The sequence below is a fragment of the Hylaeus volcanicus genome, chromosome 1, assembly GCF_026283585.1.
Source record: "Hylaeus volcanicus isolate JK05 chromosome 1, UHH_iyHylVolc1.0_haploid, whole genome shotgun sequence".
Taxonomy (NCBI): domain Eukaryota; kingdom Metazoa; phylum Arthropoda; class Insecta; order Hymenoptera; family Colletidae; genus Hylaeus; species Hylaeus volcanicus.
In genome coordinates, this window is record NC_071976.1 from 29,587,092 (window position 1) to 29,612,848 (window position 25,757).

General features: G+C 39.5%; 1 protein-coding gene across 4 annotated transcripts in view; it reads left to right on the forward strand.

Moving 5' to 3' along the window:
- LOC128883032 (protein tipE) overlaps positions 1–25,757 on the forward strand; it is a 66,500-nt gene that overhangs the window by 36,239 nt on the left and 4,504 nt on the right. Inside the window, exon 3 of one of the 4 annotated variants that reach the window (XM_054134995.1) lies at positions 9,699–11,868. The exons of 2 other annotated variants lie outside the window; for them this stretch is intronic. In XM_054134995.1, the coding sequence (XP_053990970.1) occupies positions 9,699–9,780 (82 nt within the window). In that variant the 3' untranslated portion in view covers positions 9,781–11,868. Of the gene's footprint in view, positions 1–1,683; positions 1,803–9,698; positions 11,869–25,757 lie in introns of those variants that run through there. One more of the 4 variants, XM_054135039.1, reaches the window with a different exon arrangement.

Genomic DNA, 25,757 nt, shown 5'->3' on the forward strand with positions numbered 1-25,757 from the left:
ATTTCATTAACGCGCATGGAGATCGAGACGCATAGATGAGCTGGGGATTATCTTTTTGCGATTTACCAGAAGCTATGCGATGCACGGCTGCAGCCGGAACACGGCCACCGTGAAAATTCGAGCCTCGCTTGAAAGTTCTCGCGCGGAAGTTGGAAAATGCAAATTTCTGACGACCGCGTTCCTGCGAGGCCTCCTTCCCAGGGACGAGGAAAGGGGAGGAAACGTATCGACGAATGGCGCGCATATACTTGAACGACTGTATGTAATGTATTATTGAATATAATAAACGAATTGTACAGACATAACGTGTGGCGATCAGTTTCATCCAATTAATCTACTGTTTGATCTGTTTTTCTTTTTTTTTTTTTTTATTGTGTGTAAATTGCTTTCAACTTTGCGTTTTGAATATTGCCCATGGTTAGTTATCGTGTATGAGCTTTTGAAGCTGATTCGAGGCTTTTGAAAGTATTTCATTCTGTACCGATTCGATTTGTTCATGTTACAAGTGGTGCATTATGTTTTTATGGGTGCTAGATGAAATGGAGTTCGAGGGTACTTTGATAAAAATGAATGAGAAGTATTTTTAATTTCAATCTCATTTTATTGGGACGTTCAATTTTACGTTGAAGAAGTGGCTGATTCAGGACAATGATTCGTAATTTATTTTATTAGTCTATTACAATTAATTAAATACAAATACATTTGAAATTGAAAATTGAATTTGAAATTTGTCGTGTTTAAAACATCGGAGAGTCATAAAAGTCCATAATGGAACGTTTCAGACCTTCGACTAAATAACTTGAGTTGCTGTACTAAACGAATGATTCCTAGCAATTAAGCATTGTATTTGTTATTTTATATATTTGAACAATCCATTAATCATTTTCATCCTTTCTTATCGTTTGATCAAGTTCATAAAGTTGTCGCTGATGTCGGTAAGGTAAGATTTTCTTGACTTCATATCTTCCTGTATTTCTCAAAATCTCCAATCGTAGATCTGAAACATTGTACTGGTATATCTAAAGCACAAAGGTTGTTTCGTTCTCTTTCAATTATTCATTTTCACTTCTACTCCACTATGTGTATCACTGTTTGCTATAGTTGTCTCACCGTCTGGAGCGTATCACTGTTGGCTGCTTTCGTTCAGTTCTCTCAGACTTCTGACACTCTAAATCTTTTTCTTCTCATTCATGAGCCATTTTATTCTACTTTAACGACACTATGCTCGTGCCAGCACTTTGAAATACGATAGTTGTCACAAACTCGTAATCTACATCTACACGAGTAAGCTAAACTCTTCTATTTACATTCCTTTCGTCCGAGTAGACAGAAACTATTTCGCTGTACTTTCACTGTAGTCATTCTTGGTATGATTAAAGTAGTTTGTTAAGTATATCTCTATTAAAGTCTTGCTATGGCTGGAAATTGTCTCAACGTTCTTAGAAAAATTAAAATTGTCCCCAGATAGAACCGCAATTTACATATCTTAACATTATAGATATATTTTCGAGCATTTCATTTCATTCGTCACAGATCGAAAGTTGCCTCTTATTCGCTCGATTTAAATAGTATGCATCGCGTCGCATCAACAATATAGTTTAACCCCAACTGGTATTCACTCGTACTGAATTAATTTCTATCGCTCCGTCATTATCCATATTCTTTTGTTCCTCATCTCTAAAGCTGACCCCGTGGACCTCGGTAATCCAACTGACAGCAACCATCCCGTTCGATTCCGCAAGCAGAATATCGGATAAGCACGGACAGACGTATCGATCCTCGCCAGTGCTTTACCCCAGGACCGGGCGCACGTTATCGACGATTCTTCTATCGAGAATAAAAGTCGGCCGTTTCTGCGCTTGCATGGTCGCACCGATAGGACCGTGTACGCGCGCGGACTGAACAGATGCTGATATGACAGAAAAGAGGGGGGACTCCTATTGTTCGATCTATTGTCTACGAGATTTCGTGACGCTTTTGTCCTACGAATTGCCCTCTTATTGTTGCCACCAAGTAGGAGATACCCTTTGCGCCCTTATCGATGGTCGACTTGATACCCACCACTCTAATATACTGCTCGCATTTGGACGAGTGCTATCAAAGATTTTTGTACGGGGCATCGTTTTGGAGGAAATCAATTATAAACATCGATGGAGCTTACTATCTTACTATCTGATAACTAAACACACAAGTATTAGATCCATGCGTGTGCGTAATATGTGTTGCTCCAATTGTAATTAAAATTGAACTTGATTAATAACATATAGATACTCTGTATTAAAGTAACAAAATATATTTATACACATAAGTGTTTATTCAACAGCTACGAACTATCATTTTATCCTTAAACGGTAATCCAATTTCGATATATCTCGTGCATACTCCAGCAGAAAGCAGAAGATGAATTACACAAAGTTTAGAGTAGACTGTAACCATTATAATCAGTCGGACGATCAGTCATAATCCGTCAAACTCGACGTCTCGAAGGAGCACCAGTCCTTTTTACATAATGGAAACTAAGACTGTTTCATCTTTCGCATAATTTCACCGTGTCCTTATCAACCATCCCCCAAAGTTCCCCGAGCACATAATTGCCAACCGAGGAATACTCTTTTTACCCAAAGGAAAGAACACGGATCCGAAGGGGTGAACGCGTTCTCATCAGCCAACACGTCGTTCGTACGCCGTTGTTGTTTCCCTTTTAGCTCAGAGACAAGACATTACACTGTTTCGTCCTCTCGCGACATTTTCTCATTAAAAAGAGGCAACCGAAACAACCTTTTCGTCCGGGATCTCATCCAAGGATTTACATTATCCCTAACCAAGATCTTCTCGTGTCCCTCGCAGCGTCCCGCGTACGTAACATTCTGCAGCCCGTGTAACCTAAATTTTCTCCATTTGAAAATCTCTCGAGGCCTCGCTTTGTCCCAAACGTCGACGATAGCACGGGGATTCTCTAATTTGATTCAAACCGATTCCGTCTTCCGCGACGTCCTGCAGGGTCCTGTTAAAACGCGGGAACGGTTACGGCTGAAAAATTTCACAGGGATGGATCACTTTTGTCTCCCTGAATATTTATGAAAGACGAAGGAAGGGGGATGAGCGAAGTGTACCTTGGAGATTCTCGACGGGGAACGAGTCACGCAGGCTGAATAAAACAAGCGGCGATATCGCGATACGATATCGAGACTCACCTCGTACTTCCTTGTTCTAAGGAGGATGTAAACATGGTGGTGGTATCGATACCGCGATCCGGAGATTAAGCTCTTGGACTGCGATTTAATTGGAGACCTGTGTGCGTTGGACACGGAATTTCTCGAGGACCAAAACTCAGCTTAATCGCTGATCGAGTTTTAAGAGATGTTGTTGTAACATGGAAGTTGCTGTCTTAGAGTCTTGGTGCGTAGACCTAACGATAGATAATTCCCCATTCATAGTACGCGAAATTCCATGACGGATACCCGAGCATCCTGGTTAGCGGCGCAGCGTGAATCTTCGGGGGTGTCGACGTAAGGGTTGAATTCGTGATGTCACGCGAGCTTTCATGTTCCCCGATTGCCGTGTTTGTAACCAACGAAGGGCAAGGACAATCACCTTCCAACATCGAGATAGAATTCCACCCCCTTGGCGAGTTTGTGTTCGGTGAACTTTTCGTGTTACACGCCCGCTGGTAACTGGGAGGTGTGGACGGAGGAAACTTTGCACACCGCGAAACGGAATATCCTTTTGTGCGAGTTCGTGCTCGCTCGTTCCGTGGGCAATGTCGTTTCTTATCTTGCTTACGCCGAGGCTCTTGGATTTCAATACCCAAATGCAACTGTTTTGTATAGGTGGAAGTAGCGATGGGTTTCGATGCCATTTCGTGGTATCTCGAATCGCGGGGAGCGAAACTCGATAAGTCTCTGGCAGGATTGCACAACTGTTGTGATCGAGAGTTTTGGACGTTCTTCTTTTACTTTCACTTTCATCTGAATAAATAACCTCTTCGATTCTGAACATAGAATACGATGCACCTCATGGAAACCTAGAATAGAGGTTGAGATCTATTTTTGTAAATTTATGTCTTGATTCAAAGTCTGAGAGAACGAATACCGATTTAGATAGCGATATCTTTCCTTGGATATGAATTAGAGATATCGTTTCTCCTTTTAGAAGTGTTCGATATATTTGGGAGCTTCTATTAAATTAAGGGACCATCGTTCTCGGAATTCTCACCGAAAATCCGATAGATTAGGATAAGCTGGATAGATGGAAGGCAAGGGTCGCAGCTGATGTACACGACCAGTGGCTTGTACCGCGGTGTTCGCGTGAAATTGAACCTAGAATTTATAGTTCTATCTTTGTGCATTATCGTTACTCAGTACTCGAAGGTGCATGCATTTCAGACGAAGAATCGTTAAGGAAAATAAAAACCACTTTCCACGAGGTATCACTTTCACGAGTCGTAAAAGGGGATAGTCGAGTCCTCGCGGTGGCGGGGCTGGTGAATAACGGGCATAACGACGTCTGGGACAAGGGGAATGTCGTGTCCTTGACCTTGTAAAAATCAAATTCTGGAAACACCTCCAGCCAGCGTCCGCCCACAAGAGGCCTTATTAAATACGTGCACGCCGCGCGCCGAACGGATCCAATATCGTGGTTAGGTCGTACGCGTCGCGGGGACCGACTTTAAAATTTATTTCCTTCGGAATCGCGGCGCTCGTAATCATAACTTCAATTCCGTCGAGGATACAAAACGCGACGACTGTAAGGGGGTCGTGTTTGTTCTCTCCTTCCACGTTAACCGGCTGTATAGCTTGCGTCGACATTCTGAAAAGGTCGCAGGCGAATTTAACGACCATCCTTGTACACGAGGATCCATCTACAGGATTAAATCCCCGTCGAATCGCCGAACTCGATTCCCAAATCGAATGCTTGCGATACGACAAATAACCGTGACGGGGTAATTGCGAAATGGAGATACATTAAATTGATACGACGCGCTTGGACTCCAAAGACGCAATTTATACGAGTACGTGAAAAGCGACGCACAAGGAGATGTAACGGTGATACTTTTTATTTATTTGAGAAAGCTTACAGAAAAGCGTTAGGTTTCGTCAGAGGATGAGCGATTCTCTATTTCCTTTGATTGATAGATACCATCTTGTGACTAGATGCAGTACATTGAGATGTTTACACGAAGGCGACTGAGGTTGATTGGAGATTGATTTAACTAAACTGGCCGGGGCTGACTGGTGGTTGACCGAGGTTTACTTTTAATTAACCGAGGTGAACAGAGATTCACCGAGGTTGTCTGTAGGGGAACTTACAATTAATCAAGGTAAACTGAGGACGATTACATTTTGAATGTCGTCTAGCGTGAATACGAAATTAAATCACTTTTTGCGATGTTAGAGTTTACTTTGCTTAGGTGCCACATTTTTATCGAATTCATTTAACTCTGTCACAGTTAGGTCACTGCTCATCTCGACTTCCTCGAAGATATTAATATACACGCGAAAAGGGTAGAGTGATGTTGCGAAACTGCTGAAGCCTGCGGGCTTACAGGATACCCAGCCCATAAACGTAGAAGGTAGATAGTCAAGTATTTCAATGAAATGAAATATCGTCTGCGAGATAAAGTACCCAGGCCTGATAAAGCTACATCTCAAGCCGCGAACTTTCCTCTGCCGATGTTCGTAAATTATTCTATCTGAAGACGGGTCCCGCCATTATCGTGCTACGTCATGGCGAAGTAAACATAAATTTAATCTAAAGAGTAATAAGAAACACGAATGACGTACCAGAGAAGACCCATAAATATTGTCGTTTCTATCTTATCCTTCGTATTAGTGTCGGTAAAGCTACGTGACAGGCACCGACGACTTGAATACGGTAACTCCCTTATCAGTCGTTAAAAAATTCATTGACCGTAAAAGAAACGTAGAAAATTAATCATGGAGACGTCGAAGATCGCCAAGTGTCACGATATATAATTTCAAGAACTCCGCTCACTTTCCTGCCTTTTCTCCCCTTGGATAATTACTGTAAACAGATTCGAGCGCGGTTCTTCTCGAATAAATAACACACGACTGTCCCAAGCTTGCCGATGTAATAATGTTGACACGTAACCGCACGCCAATGGGGGAAAAGAATGCAACTATTCCATGATCGATCAACTGGGTCCCGCGACAGTCACGAACGATTCGTTCCGCCGAAGGTAAACCGAAACTGCCGCTGTAATTACACCTGGCCAGGTATCATGCTGCATGCGCGGCAATATTTTCGTTGCGTGATATTGTAAAAATACGAAGGGCCAGAGCGAATCGATATCGCCCATATTTCGCGCTAAATGGAAATTCCGTTCACGGAAATCGATACTTTGATAGGAGCTGCTTGGAACCTGAAACGAATCGTACACTTACACATTTGACACGTTCACACTTACAGGACAGTTATGTAATATCGATCTTATCCTAATTTCATATCTTTTCTTACCAATTTCTTTTCAATGATTGCAGGATACTAACATTTTTAACGTTCGACGCACATTGAAATTCAATGGAATTATAATTTTGCCTAGTCGAGTTTCTTTTAATTCTTATATTTCCCTACGGCGTTGTAAAAAATTTAAATGAACAGAACGACCGTTTTAGTGCTTCGCTAAAATTGCTTCCGCATTCCGTCGCTAATGAAATTTCTCTTCAAGCAAATCGATTATTAACCATTGATTTCCACAGGGTGCGCCGACTGCCGCGATTTTCAACTTACGCCTTTGCCTGACTATAAATTTGATAAATCTATCTGATAAATCTTGAAACAATTAAATAAAAAGAAAAGATTATTTGTAATTATAAATATAATATGAAATTAATACAAAAAAATGATGATATACAAGAAATGAAAAGTATGACATGCCAATTAAATTTAAAATCGTATCAGGTGTATTCATAATACACGAATGGACATGTATTTTTTTTTTTTTTAATTTTATTTACAGATAAATAGAAAATTTCCTTGAATTTAGAAATGTGGAAACGAATTAATCATCGTTACGATATACCAGAGGCCTTGTTACGTGTATGCAATGTAGGATCGAAAGGTAAATGGAGCAGGTTGTGCAAATCGACTCATAAATTTTTCAATACTGACGATGATTAAAATTCGAGAAAATCCCGCTAGAAAATGCATGCGACTTAATAAGAGATATAGAAGGGAATTGACATGGCCATGACCCTCGTTATCGATTCAATGGTATCGAGGTATATCCGCGGTCTGATCATAAACAGCCGTGACTACTGGCCATCTACGGCCGACCTCATACTACTGTATTTGTCGGTTTAAAACGAATCCCTCTAAACGCTTGCGACTAACTATGGCAAAAGTTTCGTACGTGTACGATTCGGGTTGTACTCTCGACTCGCGAAGTCGAAGAATTTATTGCAAGGGTGAATAAGACTGGTACACTTTTAGTAATAAATAGTTGTTTAATGAATTTATTAAAATTTGCTGGAAATGAACACAGTTCTTTTGTCTTCTTTACGGATGAAGCATCAGTTTATATTTTTTACTATTATTTACTTGTTGTATGCAGTGTTAAACTGCAAACAAAAGCGACACTAGTCAAAAAGCTCATTAAAATCTGACAACTCGAGGAACGAATTCACCCGTAACTATTTTCCCAGGCGTGCACACAGCTGCGAGTAAATAACTTAAAAATTCCAATGCGCCGCATAACGAGGCCCAGCACGCGACTGGACAGAAGCGTCGTTGTCTGGCCATTATCAGGCCGTAACTACTGCGCGAGCTTCGTTGGTTCGTCAGATACGATCGGTCCGCAGCCGCTGACAATGGCCCGGCCTGTATTCGCTGTTCTTTTCACAGTCGCATCGATGTAGGTCATGGTAACATCATATTCAGAATTTTTTTTACAGTGCCGCCACTGAATCGCTACCAGCGTTCTATTCCTACGGCCGCTTTCTTTCTTCCGCCCCATTCTTTTTTCTTCCGATCACCCTTCCATCCTTCAATCCTATCCTCCCACAATCCCTTCAGTGGTTTCCCTCCCTTCGAAACGGTAATTCTCGGCGGTATTATAAAATCCTACCGCGGCGTGTACATCCGTCGGCCACAAAGGAGCCATTGAACGTCTTATCGCGATGAAACGTTCGAATATGAATATGCAATATTCTTGGGACCTATGCACGTGCTCGAGGCCGACTGGCATTCGCAGCAGCGATTCCACGAGAGGCCGAACGCGAGATCGCGGTTGGCTCTCGAATTCTCGACAATGGCCCTTTTGTAGCCGCAGTTTGGCCAACCTCTATTCTTCGCCTAGAGCGTAATCAGGCGAACCAATCCACGGAATTCGGGTTGAGACATTTTTTTCGAGGTTGGCGAATGGATCGACGGGGATCCCAGAGAGCTGGCAAGGCCGAGACAGCGGCGAAAGTTAATTCCGACCAGGATCCACGGGCTTTCGTCCTTCATTGTCGAGACGGTTGGACTATCCGCGGGATCGCGGCATAGAAAATTATTCGCGTTTCGCCCAGCCATTGTTCGCAGAAATTGATCCCTTTGAAGTATGAGTGGAGAGTCTAACGTATTGTTCCTCGCGGCCCCTTACGAGACACGACTGCCGGCGATGAGGAGGATTATTTGCATTTTGTACGAGAGGATCGCATTGTTCGGGGAATTTAATCTTACAGAGATAGGGGCGCGCATATTTCGGACAGGGGTACACGTGTTACTAACAGGTTTTTGGGGAGATGTCAGGGACATTTTGCGCGAATCGGTATCGGGTAGAGTTTAATATTGAAATTAGAAAAAGGTCTAAAACTATCGTGGTCATATGAATGCCTATACAACTATTATCAGTATATACAACTATTAGCTTCGTAATTGGAGGAAAAAAGGAACAAACTAATTTATGAACTGATAATTTATCAATTATCAACAACACACGTTTATTCACTAGTAACTAATAATCATAACATATTCTATAATTATTTAATTCAGTAATGATCGATAGTTGTCGGTAGTTGTTTATTAATATGCGTACGCGTTTTATTTGAAGTACAGTACAGACAAGAGGTTAGCCAGAATTTTCACAGTTTTCCGTTATCGATAATTATCCCGGAAATAATAATACGGGTAATATTAACTTTGCAAACCATACGGTGCATCGTGTTTCCAACTACCAAAATTGCTTTCGTAATATCGGACCAGTAGCAGGAAAATAACTTTATAAATTAATAAAGGTCCGAACTTGAGACACGGCATATTGTATCGTAACTTCTAACTTGTAAAATTTCCTGTTATGAAATTTCATGTATCTTGCGCATTTATGATGCCAACAGCTGTGTAAACAACAGCTTTGTATCAGGTGAGCTTCGTCTATCGATGAAAATTTTTATACTTGCTATCACGTCTGTGTAACAGAATTATTCATTGATTCGATTGATTTTCTTGATAAAAATAAGTTTAAACATGGCCGTGAGTTAAAAATGAATGTTACGAAAAATTATACGAAGCACGCTCTGCTTTTTGAAGTTGATCAAGGAGAATGTTCTATCGATGCAAATATACATATAAAAATCCTGTAACTTTTACATATTTGTACAGTAATAGCTTTTTCCCCATCTAAATAAATAAATGTAAAATTCTAGGCCTGGCGGGTCTAGAACAGAAAATAATAAAAAAATTTCTCTCTGTTTCAGCGACCATTCGATAAGCAATCGCGTGGATCGTCGAGGTCATCCAACGCATTGCGAGTGCGGGGAGGTGACGAGGCCCTTATGACGACGCGAGGAAACGGCCGAGAGTGCCCTGGCCACGTCGCAGTCCGACTTTTAGGCCCCATCCACTCTGTCCTAATTCTCCTGCCCTCGGCCGTGCAGACCTCAAAACCATTTCCCATCTCGAAACCATCGCACCTTGTACGTTACACCTGACCCCGCCCTCTCACTAGCACCCTATACACACATACACATACACACAAACCAACATAGACACAGACACACACACACACACACACACGACATATACATGCAGCACCGCGCAAGGAGCATGCCAGCAGGTACAGAAACAAGGAACGATCCTTCGGGTTTGAAATTTATTCGAACCACGATTTTGGGTACAGTGAATCCTTCAATTACGTGGATTGGTAGAGACGATATTATTGCTTCATTTATATTATTGTGCAAAGACTTGGGCGCGTTTAATGTAGCCTTATTATACTATTTTAAATGACGGTATTTTAAATGAAGAGATTGTAACGTATAGCCTCGTAGAAGCTACCTTCTTCCGTAATTCCGTTGCGTGATTGTCCCGTGAGATGTTGCCCACCGCGGATGCACTTAAGTCGATCCTGATTTGCAGCGAGCCTTACCGTTTCATTCTACTTCGGTGGCTTTTTAAACGGAACCGGTCGCTTAGACAACGGTCGCGGCTAACGCTAGCAGCGTGACAGCCGTAGCAGGAAATTAAGATTTAACGACAAAGACCGAAGACGGAAAAAGAAACAGGGAGCTCGTGCACAGCCAGTTCAATGGTTGCGTCTCAGGAATATACTCGTTGATATTAACGTACACCGAACAGGTGATTCTAACGTTCTTCTCAAGTGTCTTACTTAACGTTTACTAAGAAAACGTTCTTCCTTCTCTACGAACTCGAACCCCTAAGGGCCGTCGTGGATCTACTACTATAATAGAGAGATAAAGGGCCCAAGTGACATTTTCGTAAATATGTAACGACCCAGAGACAGTAACGCTTCAATTCGAGAGAACAAATGTCAAAAAGCGACATCGTTACGCCTATGGTAACGCGGCGTGACTACACGTATACATCTTAGCTTAAACAAACATCTTGAATGAATGAAATTCCATTTCTCTCGGAAGTTAGCGAACGTTACTTGTACCCTTCGTCTCTTAAATAAATCAAACTACGTCAACGTCACAAATTGCCAGTCACCCTTCGTTGCCAGTGTTCCTTGCAAAATTGAAGCAACGTGAGAACGTTCCTTGGCAGTTACCATTTTCGATCTCTAACTCAGCAAGTATAACCTTGGCAAATTGAATTAATGCTTCTGACCATAGTTTCTCGTTCGACAGTAAATTCTACATTACTCAATTTTCAAAAGAAAATTCAGTCTGTTCCAAGGGTTTGTTTAATTCCCTAAGTAAATACTACAATTATGATAAACCTTGAAATATGAACGTCAATCAACATTAGAACATAAATACATTCAATATAGAGAATTAAAGAAATACTTCTAACAGACTATACATTGCTCTTCAAATAGAATTCTTCAAAAGCTTGCTTCAGACTTCCCTCGCCATAAAATGGCCTCCAATATGGCAACTGTCAACAAATTTCCCAATGGTACCACGTATGTATTTTATTCGTCCAAATCGTGTTCAATCATCACCAAAACTCCCACCAAAATGACACCGTCTCGTCATTAATTTCGAAGGTCCCACGCGGAGCGGCCGTTTCGAGTGGCATTTTGCCATAGCGGTTCGTGTGGCGTTCAAACGTTGTGTGCATAGCCTGATCAACATCGAGGTATGCTCCAGCTGCACGAATCAATGCCGTCACGAGAACGTCCAGTCAAGCAATTACGTTTGATGTCTCGAAGCAGCCGGATGTCACGCGGTAATCGATTGCCGTTGTTGTTCGTGGCGTTTACGGGACGGGCATGCTTCGTCAAGGAAATGTAAACGGCTCTCGTAACGATGTAACTTCGTCGACGGAAGTCCCAGCAGATTGATCGACGGCCCGTTGCCAGGGGGCTTTTGTCCACGGCGGTGAAAAGGCCTGAAGGGAAACTGGTCTTCCACGAGCAGTTTCTTTCAGCGACGAGAAAATTAGCTGCTGATGGGATCGGTCCCCGTCCCCGTCCCATGAAGTGGGTCATTCAGTAAAGACTTTGTCAGAAAAAATTTACTTTTCAACCCTAAAGAAATTCCATCGATAAAAAATCAGTGACTCGTTAATTTTTGCAAATAATTTTTTTCTTGATCGAAAAAATCATCGTTTGCTTTAAACAATAGCCTAGCAACGGCCTAGAAACATTTCTTGTACCATTGGTATAATACTCGTAATTCGCTAACACCTTTGGCCTAGAACTTTGTAAATATTTGTTTCCAATCAAAGATGGTCAGTGAAGTAAACACGAAGAAATAATTTTATATTATAAACTGCAAAAGATTAGCACCATAACTCGATGATCAATACTACGTACAATAAGTGAAAAGTTTATTCGACAAAGAGACCATCGGTGTCAATCTCGTTTCATGCGTTGTAACACGTGAAATATCCACCCTCGTATAGTCTTATAATATTTACAAGTGTGGATAAGGTTCCATTCGCGTTTACTTTAACATCAAGAAATCAACTCTTGTTCAACAAGACTCGTTCAAGAAAGTGGTTTTGTTTTTACTTAAAGAACAGGATACTACGTGTATTGCAATCAAATATATTGTTGATATACCGGTGGTGTTTTGTAGATACAATGTGCACGAACTTCCCTTGACGTTGATGGATCGCGCAGGAATGCGATTCGACTAAAGTGTATCGAAAAAAAGCGAGGGATCGTTTCCTTGTGTAAAGAGAATACAAAATACATGGACGAAATGTCCTCGAAACTATTACTTAGAAGTTAGGTTACGAAGTAAGGGAGATACTGTAAATGGCGATAGTTTAAATGCATAACTGCCCGGTTAGTTGAACGAAAGATCGATAAGAAGATTGAAAGTTATCTTAAGATTTATTTTTTATTAGGTCGCGAGAGGCTGTTAGAGGGTTACGGTCGATTTAACTTAAAAGTACCATATTTCCCATGAAGAATCCTCTCCTCACGAAATTTTATTTTATACGCGTACAGAGTTTAAATAAATGCCAAAGTTATACAGAATACTGCACTGTTTGAACGATGGATACGTGCGTTTAGCTTTAAGAGCAAAAACAACTAAGCAGGTTTACCTGCTTGTCTTTTATTTTTTCGTCTCACCTAGAATATTCTCGAAGCATTAATTACGTCATATAAATGCTTCTGGGATACTCAACGTGAATTTTAATTACAATTTCACCACCTCGTTCTCATTTCTGAAAAAGGCGCGCGTCTGAGATATTATTCTCGATTCGCAATGAAGGTTGATCGTCACTTGAAAAATTCGATTTGCATGATAATCTCGCCGGCTACCTAGTTTGCCATTCACGAGAAACATATTCCCGATTTAGGTGAAAAATTCACCAAGTCGTTTACCAGGCTAAGAACACTGGTCAGCACTTTTCGAGAATTCACGTGGCCAGGCGCATCGAGGGGGTTGCACGCCACGAAAAAACGTCTCGACTCTCGACCTTTTAGAGATTATGTTCATTTGCATATTACTTCGTGAGGCGAGGTTGTGTGCATACGCGTGTACATGAGGGATTGCGCACGTGTGCGCGCGCATGGAAACCTGCCAAGAACGAAGAGAATCAGGGAAGTCCGCGGTTCTGCTCGAGATCGTTGATACCGCAACTTTCGATAGCGAGTAAGCAAAAAAAAAAGTCGACCTTTTATTATTCGCTGCGCCACGACCAGGCGGAACCGTGACGCTCCAATTGCGTCAAAACATGCCGCCATAATACGCCAATTACGATTTGGAATGCTGAGCGGAGCTCGCTCTTTTTGCCGGACCTCGTGGAATTTCAATAGCACCAGGCGAAGTGGTGCTTGAATCGCTACCGCGATGGAGTGCTAAGTTTGAATTAAGTTTAAACGTCGAACACGTAAGGCAATCGACGGTGCGTGGCATTATGGATGAATGGAAGGAGGTTAATGTAGTTTCTTAATATAATAAACTACAATTATAACATAGTATCTACAAGTAAACAAATTAATCCAGAGTTATGTGACTTTTAGTCCACGATTCGTTATATTACGCCCGTCTCATTGTCTGATTTATCATCGTCGCTATCCCTCGTCATCCACGGATTTTTACGTTCCTCCATTTCGTTCATAAACATTTTACGACACCGTAGTTTTCTAGACGAAGGATTCCTCGAAATAATTTCGAGCGAATGGAATCATGAATGAAAGCCTAAGTCAGAGAACATTGCTGGAGGCATTAAAATGTAACGGAGTAGTTTTATCCCAAGACGTCCTGAAAAATCAAAAAGCCTTATAGTATTTAACGTCTCCGAAAGATATATTTTCTTACTGTATGAAAGTATTCAGGTTCTGAGAGTTAACGAATAAAACAATGAAGATTCTATCCCAGACAAAAGTAACGGAAACAAGTTGCTATACAAAAAATAAAAAATTCCAGTCGAATCTTGGGTTGATTAAGTTATGGATCGAAGGTTCAAAACGTTTATAAATAAATTCAATGTTCGCTTTGTGAACGAATCAAGAATTGCTTGTCTATTCGAAAAAATGTTCTTTTATTTTCTCAAGAGTTGTGAGCTTTGAGACTCATTGATACTTAATTTCAAATTGAAAAAATTAATTCCTTTGAAGGAAGAAATTATTTTAAACTGTCTAATTTAACCTTTTTTTCATCGAGGATATCGTTTGGCGGAATTTTTCCTCGATTTTTGAGGCGTTCGAAAACCTCGCCATTTTTCCAGGGGCATGTAAATACGGCGTCCTTTGTCGACAAAAATTTCAGTACACGTTCCTCGTCGGTGAATGGGCGTGAATTAATGAGCGAACGTGTTTGGAAAATGACCGCGTATCCAAGAATTAAATCGATCGTTTTGTACAGTGTTCGTGTACGTGGCAGCTGAACCGCCGAGATTTCAACAAATGCTTCGGTATTTCGTAAGACGCAGCTTCACGTAGCGTGAACTTCAATACTGAAACCAAAGGCAAGGGAAGTTGGTTGGTTACCCTGCTTGCACGGTAACTTCCAAGCACCCAAATCTTGTTAGTCCATCGTATTACGCGAAAATCAAGATAAACACATAATTTTGAACTGCATATATAATACGCTAACTCCATTTAACGATACATTAACTGGGAACGTTTACATTCCTGAGTGAATACTTAATGGAAAATAAATTCAGTAGTTGTAACGATAGAAAACTGATGTATATTCTGAATATGAACATTTTAGGATGTAATATACTTTAAATTAGAAGACTTCTAATTAACTTATTAATTATCAAATATTTTGATTTACTAATTTATTACAATTGAAACTCGCTTCAAAGTTCAACATCCCTGTAATATCAGAGTTACTTCTGCAATATTCAAAGGAATAGGAAAAAATCTATCCTTTCACAGAATGTGGCTGACAATGAGTAAGGCCACTTTAGGGTGAAAGTCATGGGTCACAAAGTTAGAACGGTGGGTAGAAGGAGTCTGGAAAAATGGGACGAAAGTTAATCGATCGTTGCGACCATAGGCCTCTCGACAGCCAATTTATTTTCCTGCCACCGGGAGGTCATTATTCCGGAGGAATGCAAAAAATTAGAGAGCAAAGAGAACGCCATGGTATCGCGAAACGAACTGTAAGGAGGTGTCGGCGTCGCGTCGTCCTCGTTTTCGATAACTTTGAGTATCGGGGCGGAACAATGAACGAAAAAAAGGACATCGACGGTGGGAGCAGAAATTGGTTTTCTCGAGTTCGTCTCTCCTCGAAGATATTTAAATTCGTTTATCGGGAGGAAAAAAAGGAAATCGATGTCTGAAGCCTTGCGAATCATCTAAAATTCTTACCGTTCCGTTGGCGTCCAAGAATCGGTGATGAGATTCCAAAGAATTGAAGTGTTAATGAGAATTAAACAATCCTTTTCCAAATTCTTGACTTAATTGTTCAATTTAATGGTTGTCAATTATCAACAAACAGGACCTAGTATAATAGTACAATATTAAAAACCTCTAAAACAAACACGAATACAAAAATTCCTGCAACATGGCTGCCATTGAGACCAACGGTAAATGAGAATAAGAAAGGAGGGCAAGGAAATAATTCGACCAGTGGATCATTAAGTACTTTTGAGTGCGGCATTGCAAGACATGTTTTCGCGTGTAAAATTCGCAGAGGAATGTAATTGTTGCCATTACAGGCATTATGCAACATTAAGGAATTGCCCGGGGCACGCGACGATATATTATCTCGCGACAGCGTTTTGTGAAAACTTGGCTAGGCATGTTTCACCGTGTGACCTGACATCGTTGAGAACCGACAAGAAGCCTATCGATTAATCGCGAAAGTCCTCAAAGTTCTCGTAGCAGTTTCTTTATTATATTTTGTATTTTGTATTTTGTATTTTTATTATATTTTCATTGAACGGGTCAATTAAATTACCTAGAATATACAAATTAGAACAACTTAGTAGGTTTTCGTTTACTTTTACACGCGAGCCAGTTTTCTTTATCAAATTTTTACGTAAACCATAAAATATTCTACACGTTAATTATTATACATATTCTTTCCTCTCAAAGCTATTCACGTTATTCCAAACATTTCCAAAACCAGGAGGTTGCGAAGCCAGTTTCAGCGTACGTGGCATACTCGAAATATGTCGAACGTAACGAAAAAACTTTGGAAATGCAAAAAACAGCACTCCACACGGAACGCGTTTTGCCACAGTGTACGATAGTTTACGAGTCAAAGGTTTCGACCTATATTACGAAGAGGCACTCGTACGCAGCCGAGGAATTCAAATTTCTATTCGCCAGAAAACTCCACGCATCGATTAACGTCACCCAACGCGCAGAACGTCGATTATTCGCGGATTCGCGTACGACGGAGATCTCTTGAATACTGAACGCGACTAATCTACGGTTTGCAGTCTGTAAACTTTCCAATCTTCGGTGTGAATACTTGAACCGGGCGATTCCGTGGCGGGTGGGGAGGCAATCAACCCTGGCTTCGAGAACAATCAATCTTTGTTGCGATTTTCAGCTGGCTCGGGAGGTTTGACGGGACAGGGAACCTTAGATGAGTCTTTTATCGATAGTTTGGATATTTTCTGGGTTGAAATGCATTATTTATCTAGAGGTTTTTAGGGAACGCTTGTTTTTGAGAGTTTGAGATGTGATTTATGAAGTACTTGCTCTGAAATTGAGCATGTGAACGTTTGTTTGATCCATTGATGGTAGGAGGGATTATCTTCAAAAGCAATTATCATGATTTCTAGAGGAAATATTTAAAAAACTATTTGTTGCATGGATCAATTGTAAAACAAAATTCTCGATCTCTATATAATCCAGTTGAATCTCAATCTAATACAATAAAATAAAATAATTTAAAATAGAAAAAAGTCGAGATTTCCTGTCTAGAAAAAATGTTGAATCCCAAGAGGCGAACGTTTAAACGAGCTCATTGGGAAGTAGAGAAGGCAAAGTAAGCAAAATCCGGTCGAAAATATTTTTGCACGCGATAATCCCTCGCTGGAACAGTGTGCAATGATTCTGGAGTCCTTTTTTCTTTCTCTGGCTTCCCGTATCTCCGTCTTTCTCTTCTTTTCACTGACATTTATGCTTCGGTGGTTCGCGAGTTCGCGTGTTTCTTTTTATTCGCCAGCGCATAGGCGGGTTTCGGAGCCACTGAAATTCGTCCTGGCATGCAAATAATTTGTATAGCCACAGTTGCCACACGAGCAAGCACGCGGAAGCATATAATTCGAAACGAAGGTCTCGAAACTGGTGCCATAGTGCATGTTTAACACGTAATCGGGAAAGATTTAGCGACCATCTGTCTATTGTTGTTATGGTCCATTGTCATCTCCGTGCTGCCTGTTTCTGACCACTTTTTCAATATGTTGGACGATCAATTCCTTTGATGTCGAGGATGTAGTTTCATCTCGAGCACTGGTGAACATAGCAGTGATCGATGAAGGAAATCTCTATCTAAATCATTTCATGTTAACTATACTGGCATGCAGGCTTGGGAATCGTGAACAATGCTTTCCTTATTATTGCTTTTTTCCCTTAAATCTAGATTGAGTAAAAATACTTCTAGCTTGATTGCATCTTTGGTTGCTTTCTCGAGTTCCAACATTTTTCATCGAGCCACTTAAACGTTATAGAAAAAATTCAATGCTAATAAGTTACTACTCCTTGTGATAATACCCAAGATTGTTTTTAATTTTTCGACTAGATTTTATGGGGAGATTTTATTTGTCCAAATTCGTTATTGATTCTCGATAGAGAATAAAATACATTTTAAAAGGTTGAAAGGTACATTTAATAAATAGAAGGCTATTTGATATAAGCTATATAGCTATTTTGATATAAAAAATTTGACAAACCTCAATCCTCATGCATTAAATTTAATCTTCCTACTTTTAATTTTTCATAAAAACAGATTATTTAAACGTGAATTCAAAACACTGATTATGACCTTTTCCTTTGGCCATTTACAAAACCGTATCTATTGTTTTTTACCATTTTGTTATAATCAATCCTCATTCGGTGGCTACGAAGAGTCGAGTAATATCAGTATCGATATCAATTTTCTTCACCTGATTTATCATTTCCACCGATATCCTCTTATTGTACGAGTTTCATTTCCACGAGTACCATCTGTTGCACCTAGTGATGGGACTGAGCTGTGTTTAAATACCATTGACACGTTCACGCCAGAAAGTGATTCTCTATATAATAATCTAAATGACTACTTTGAGGCTTATCAAGCCATACAAGTGTGCTATCGATACGTCTGAATTACATCAAATTTCTACGTCAGAAGAAAATAAAATTTCACCCGTTTTTAACGACTTACTTAACACTAATGACATTTCATAAAATCAAAATAATATCTCATTAATTCATTTCTTACAAATATTCTATATACAGAATTTTACGTAATATTTTTCTATACAGTCCATAGAATTCTATAAACTTCTGTATATAGTATTTTATTCTTAACCTCAATGACCTGTAACGATAACCCTAATTAAACATTGACAACCTTCGCTATTAATTCCTCGTAAAGACTATCACATTCATATTTTCAGATTAAGAACCATAAGACCACGTTATTCCCCAAATTAATATCGAAAACAATGATACACGTTGAGCACCACTTCGTCCTCACCCCCCCTCCCCCTCGATTGCGCAATTTGAAATCGAATTTCTATCGAAGCGAACGTCGTCGAATCGCTTTCTAGTCAACGTATGAAAAAATCTCTTCGATAATCACAGCCTCGTTCGCAGTGTCGACTCTGAATGAGGCCCGTTCGATTCTCCGATCGTTAACTCATTTATGCCTTCAATCTACCTTAAAAAAAAGAAATACTCGCAGATACAGTACCCCATTTATACATCCAGAAAGTCCTCGGGGACAAACCAATCGGTACTGTTCGCATCCTGAAGACGATAGTTTCTGGAATTTGTACTTTTTAAAAGGTCTCGAATGTTTACTTCAGGCACGAATGGATTAACTATTCGGTTTTCTCGAAATAAGCGCGTAGAGAATCAAAATAGTTTAAGAGTAACATAGGTACCATAGAGATACAGTAGATAATAAGGTTGCGGAGGTAGGCGTTCTGTTCTTTTTAAATGAAATCCTTTCAAAGGTATCAACTATACTAAGATATACAGAAAGAGGTAAATTCATGCAAGAACGACGCTTGCCTCCCGTGTTGCGTTAATTAATTATATATATATATATATACATATATATGGGCACTGCCAGGCTTGCAACTCTAATCAAAAGGACAAACCAGCACGGCGAGTTACAATGTTCGACGACGAGCCGCGTGAACGTCGACGAACTGTGTGTCCTGTTAATAAAGAATGATGATTATTCTGAAACAAGCCCCGTCGACGATTACTCGCGATACTGTAGTATATATAATATTGTATGTACAATGCATACACTGTAGCGCATAACTATAGCACCGCCCATATTTTTAAATGTTTTAAGCTTTTCAGTTGGTATGAAATAAAATTAATTTTATGAAATGAAGAGCAATTTCAGAGATATTAACATAAATCTCGTTATTTTCAGCTCATTATCTCATGTCTTTTCATTTCTTACAATTGATTTTAATTCGTACCAACTAAAAAGCCTGAAACATTCAAGTATATAGTTGGTGCTTTAATGATGCTCTACAGTGTATGATATTATATATAAACGCCGGATGAAAGCTCCGACCAAGCTTCGTTGAAGACCACTCGCAAACGGTCACGAGCTTAATGTACCAAAACAAAATCGAAGCAGCGAGAGGAAGAGTGGAACTCTTAGGGATTAAAAACGTTGAACCTAGAGGTATTTAATCGAGTAACGAGCCGAAATTTCGTTAAGAATTTTTTACGCTAATTCGTGAGCTAAACCCCGATGGGCCCTCGTAAGCTTTCTTAGAGGGATCGTTTGTATTTAATCGAATCGCGAAACGGCTTTTCTCGACGACGAACCGAAGAAGCAGTCGCGCAAGCGATCTTGTGAAGGCGCCTTTTCTAAATTAACACGTTGACGACCAGATTAATGAGGCTGACACTTTCCAGACAACTTGTTTCCAAACAACCGAAACTTATTTTTGGAGAATTTAAACTAGTACTTATTTTTTGCAACATCGTCAAATTCACGAATTCTATGAGGATTTATTTTCTTTAACATCTCACCTTCGGAATGAATTAATTTAGTTCGTTAGTGAAGATCAACGTGTTAAAAGATGAGCATTCCGCGTGATGGATTCGTTTCGTCGATCGCATTCATGGATATAAATCGAAGAGGACGGCGAGTTTAAAGGAGTTGACCCTCTCCCCGTAACTACGTAGCGTTTTAAAAGTTATCAACAGGACACGTACACGTTGTCATACACGGACAAACACGCGGACATTCAGTGCCGAGCATGTGCATGGGAAATGAGAATTTCTTTTTTCAGATGATAGATATTTATGTTCTTAAATGGAAAAGGAATTATTGCCTTGCTTGGTGGAATTGATGATGGTGACAGACATTATGGAATTGTGGGAGTTTTCAAAGGAATATGTGTAGGATATATATATAGATATGTGTATATGTATAATATGTATAATGTATGTAATATAAATTGTTATATATACATGTATATATAGTATATCCAACAATTATGATACGGTGTCATTAAGAATATACATGTGTATGTATATTATGTATATTATACATGTATGTGCATATATCTAACAAATTATACTATAAACGTACATGTTTGTTTGTATGTTTATAATATAAATTCTTAGATGTATATATTTAACAATAATAATAACAATAATAACAATAATAATAATAATATATCACTATATATATGGCCAACACTGCTCTGGAAACTCCATTAATTTCACAATGTCTATGTATATATACATATATATATGTATATATAGTTTGTCATACAGACGTTACATTGAAATTTCTCCCTCGTTACATCAGTTTCAATGTAACATCTATTCGACGAAATATGTTACACGAGCTGCTCCGAGACTCTGCTTGCGAATTTTCATGTTTGCTTTAAAAGGTCCGCAGTGGCTATTGTTAATGTAAATGCAGGAATCATTCGTAGAAGATTACAGAAGGTTATCTTTCCGTCTTGATAAATTAAAATAGAGGTTTGGGATGCGAATCGTAAATCGTCAATTTTCATAACGAAGATAAAAAGAAAGCTTTCGCTATAACTCACAACGTCCTCCAGTTCATTGCAATTACACTACAGATTTTACGCGTTGATATGAATATGGAAAACATGTGCAGACATAATAAACTTACGCAAAAATGAAATATTAATACTATTATATTATTTTACGAGATATATTCCGCGTACGTTCCGCGCGTATTTTCCATATTGACGCGAACCCATACATACATATACTCGGCTGTGTAACCTTCTATAATTTTCAACGAATGTAACTACACGTAATTGTATCAGCGTCGCGAATTTCTCGGACAATTTATCGGCGTTGACGAATGAAAATGAGGCCAGTGATAATGCCGCTAAGTTTGCTTCACGAAAATATGCGATAAATTCCGTGCATGGAGTCGTTCCCATATTCGTGGTCGGCAGTGTAAACGTGCACCCCTCTACAGACACGCCATATAAATTAGGCAGAGCTGTAGGCTAGCAAAAACCAAGTTGAAATTCGCTGAATGGAGTTTATGATAAACGCGATGATATGTTATCAGTCGAGAGTTAAGAGTATTCTATAGCCGCCCGATGTTGGCATTTAGCTGGTCTAAATCGCAGAGGGTTCGTTTCTACTAATTATACATAAATATATATATATATATATACATTATATATATAGCGCTGTTGAGTTTTATCGATTGTGAGAGAGACACTTTATTGTATGCGACGTTACGTCGAGAAATCGACTGTGAATCGATGTTTCTACCGTGGCGGTTCTGAGCGCATATGTGACAAGATAAAACACGCGAGATTCAAAATCGATCGAGCCCCCGCTCAGACCAAGAACAATCTGAATATCCATGAAAGTCAAATTACCAGAAACGCTGGGATTGAAATTAAACGACGGACACCGGAGAGATATAGAAATTCGAGTCCCTTCTCTGTGCCCGTCGAACAGGTGCGACGCTCGCTCAACTTCTGATTTACTGCAAATTGGAAGCATTTGTTTATACTTTATTCTCGAGTGTGTACCGCTTCAACTGCGATTCAATTTAAACGTCAATCTTTTCGGGACAAAGTTGCCTACTGGTTTCGTTTCAATTTAAGGTACAACCTGGCTGATGAACAAGATTTACGTCTACTAGTCTTGTCAGCTTTTTCGTGACCGAGGAATCAAGTTTTCTGCGGGAAGAGAGGACATACGGCTTGAGTCTACTTAAATGAAAATTAAGTTATATGTTAACAACTTTTGTGTTGCTTAATGTTCATTTGAATGGAAGATTGGTTTCAAATGAAGCATAAAAATTAAAACACATATATATTTATAATTTATACTCATAAATGTAATTATAGATATAAATACATATATTTATAGATATATTTATAAATGTAAAATACATATTTATTTTACGCGGAAAATGTTCACGTAAATATTAATTACCACTCACGAAAAGCGATAATGGTGAAAAAAGATGCATTCGTTGAGGAAATTTGATATCTGGCGACCTAAACACCTGCGAAGGACGATGTAAGTAGCACATTGGCAGGGATATCGAAATGAGAAACTAATAGATGGCTGCTCGATTTCTCAGCCATCATCGATGTGTATCAGACCCGGGATCTTCGAGCTCTCAGTTAAACACGCATGCACGTCGGCGCATCGCTCCATCGTCGAGTGGAATCTCTGTTCCGGCGCTGTCTTATTTCGAGCGCTGTTCCACCGTCGTGACCTTAATTGTAGAGTAACCCAGATTACAGAAGCCGAGAGGGAAAACTGAGACAGGGCTGGAAGGGGCGGCTAGACGAACGAACAATCTCAGAAACGAAATGGTCGAGCAGCTCTGTCGTTATGGAACCCGTATTCCCGCCCATTACTGCGGGTTTTCTAATTTTCCACTCTGCCCCCTGATCCTTAAACTCACGAGTTTGATAAGTTTAGAATTCGACGAAGTTTAAAGCTTTGAAAAAATGGAGCTCGTGTGGTGTCAGTGAGGTGACTGTTTTTTTTTAATGGTGGTGGAAAATCGCTTTCCGTGAGTGTACTTGATATAAAATTAACATGCTTTTCAATTTACTGTGATCCACGGTTTAATTTATGATATGGAAATAAACTTGGTGATATTTTTCCTTTTTTCAAAGATATTATGCGAATATATATGTATTTATGAATTTATGAAGATATTCATTTAACATCTTTCGAAATAGAAATAATATTCATAAATATATACATATCTTTTAAGAAAAGAATAATATTATATATCGTTAATTTAATTTACTTCCAAATATCATGCACATTGCCTGCAAGTATAAATAAATTCAAGTACTATCGACAAACGCACACAGTTGTGAAATATCAAAATTAATTGGCATTGGCGAATGTTCACGAACTTCATCTCGTGCGTCTGCGCATGAAGAAGTTAATTGGTCATGAAAATAAAATCGAAACACGAAGGCGCGGGCCATACGGTAACAAGTTTAATCAATCTTTCATCCAGTTTCATCGCGGTGCTTCCCGTTCTCCGTAAAATGTAAAATCAATTAAAGATCAAAAGCTGGAGAGAAGCACTCCGGGAAAATATTCCGGGAACGTGCGCCGCTATCGAAACGAACCTCTCCAAACCATTCATCAAACGCGTGCTTTTTCTCATTTTCTCTCCGACCCAAGGTTTTTCACTGAAATCGGCTCGAAATATTCATAGACGGATTCTAAACATTTATGAAAAGAAACGAAGTTGATGATAACGTTGACGCGTCAATTTACCATTTATGCATATTTCTGATTCTGAGATTGAATTGGTTCGTATATAATGGACGATTTTATTTGTCTAGCCAGAAAATTGCTCCAAAGGGAAATTTGTAATGGTGCAAAAACTTAGAAATTTCCTTTCTGTAAAAATATAGAATCACTTATCGATTCTAGAGTGTTTTTTTCTGTCAATCACAAGTAATTCCAATTAATGTGGTACCATAATATCTACTCAGATCACATTAGTTATTTAAATGCATCACTTCGAAATCGAAATGGATTTCTGTCGTTTATAGAGAATTCGATGCTTCGATTTCGTCCTAAATTAATAAAATTGGGCACGAGTGCGCCGGTTGTCCAAGTAAATATTGTCGATAAACAGGCCGACGGACGAGTATAAAATATTCGCGCTCGCGTTTACAGCAAAACGGAATGAAACATTCGTTATTAGCATTTCGACGGAGGGATATTGTTTTCCGGTCGCAGGTCTGTGTGTTCGTAAGAGCTAGTCTGTGCGCGTGCAGCGGCGGTTAGATGGCTCAATAACGAGCATTGTGCGATTCCCGTGACCCGCGTCGCATCGATCACATCGCGCTTCGAGCGTTATCATTCCCTCCTTTCTGATAGCTGCGCGCTACCAATACATTGAAAACTGATAGAAATGACTCGTGATTTTCAAAATCAATTCTGTAAAATCTTCGTTCCTGGTTGTTCAATTTTGATTATGATCACTTCGAAGGTGATCAAGCATTATCATTCCCCATTTCTTGATAGTTGTATACGACGAACATAAGAAAAACTGACCGAAAAAGCTAGTGTTTTTAAACGTTTAGATAATTTTTCACGTATCTAAAACCCTAACTTTCAACATAACAAAGTTGCCAAGAAACAATTTCTTACAAGAAATAACTGATTCCTTTCTCACAGAAACATACAATACATTAAATGAATGTCCATGCGTAGGTTTGGACTTGTATTGAAACGTTCCAGGAAGCAGTTTATTGAGAATCGATGATACTCTGTGACAACGTAGTATTTTCCAGGTAAAGTCGTTGAGCAATTGTCGCGCAAGTCCGCGAATAAACATTTTCGATGGTATTTTTCGAGAAGAAGTATTCAGAGAGTTTTGTCGAGCGAGCCGGCGACTGATTGTTACCTCAGGTAACGAGAATGTTACATAGAAGCGTATACATGTTGACGCAAGCGTAAAACTATTATATGTAAAGTTATACATATGTACATGTCCGACATACGAGATTCCTGATTTTGTAAAACCAGCGACACGTGTTACATAGAACAACAATAAAGGTGATCTGTGACGTTTTATAAAAGGGAACTCGTTCTCCGAGATACGTGATCTTTATTTCCCTCACTTTCCGCTCCATTTTCGTTTTGCCTTCCACGCCGCAAGGAACAAACGTATATATGTCTCGATAAAATCCTCTTCTTTTTATGAGTATTAAATCAGAAAATTATATGGCGTATATTC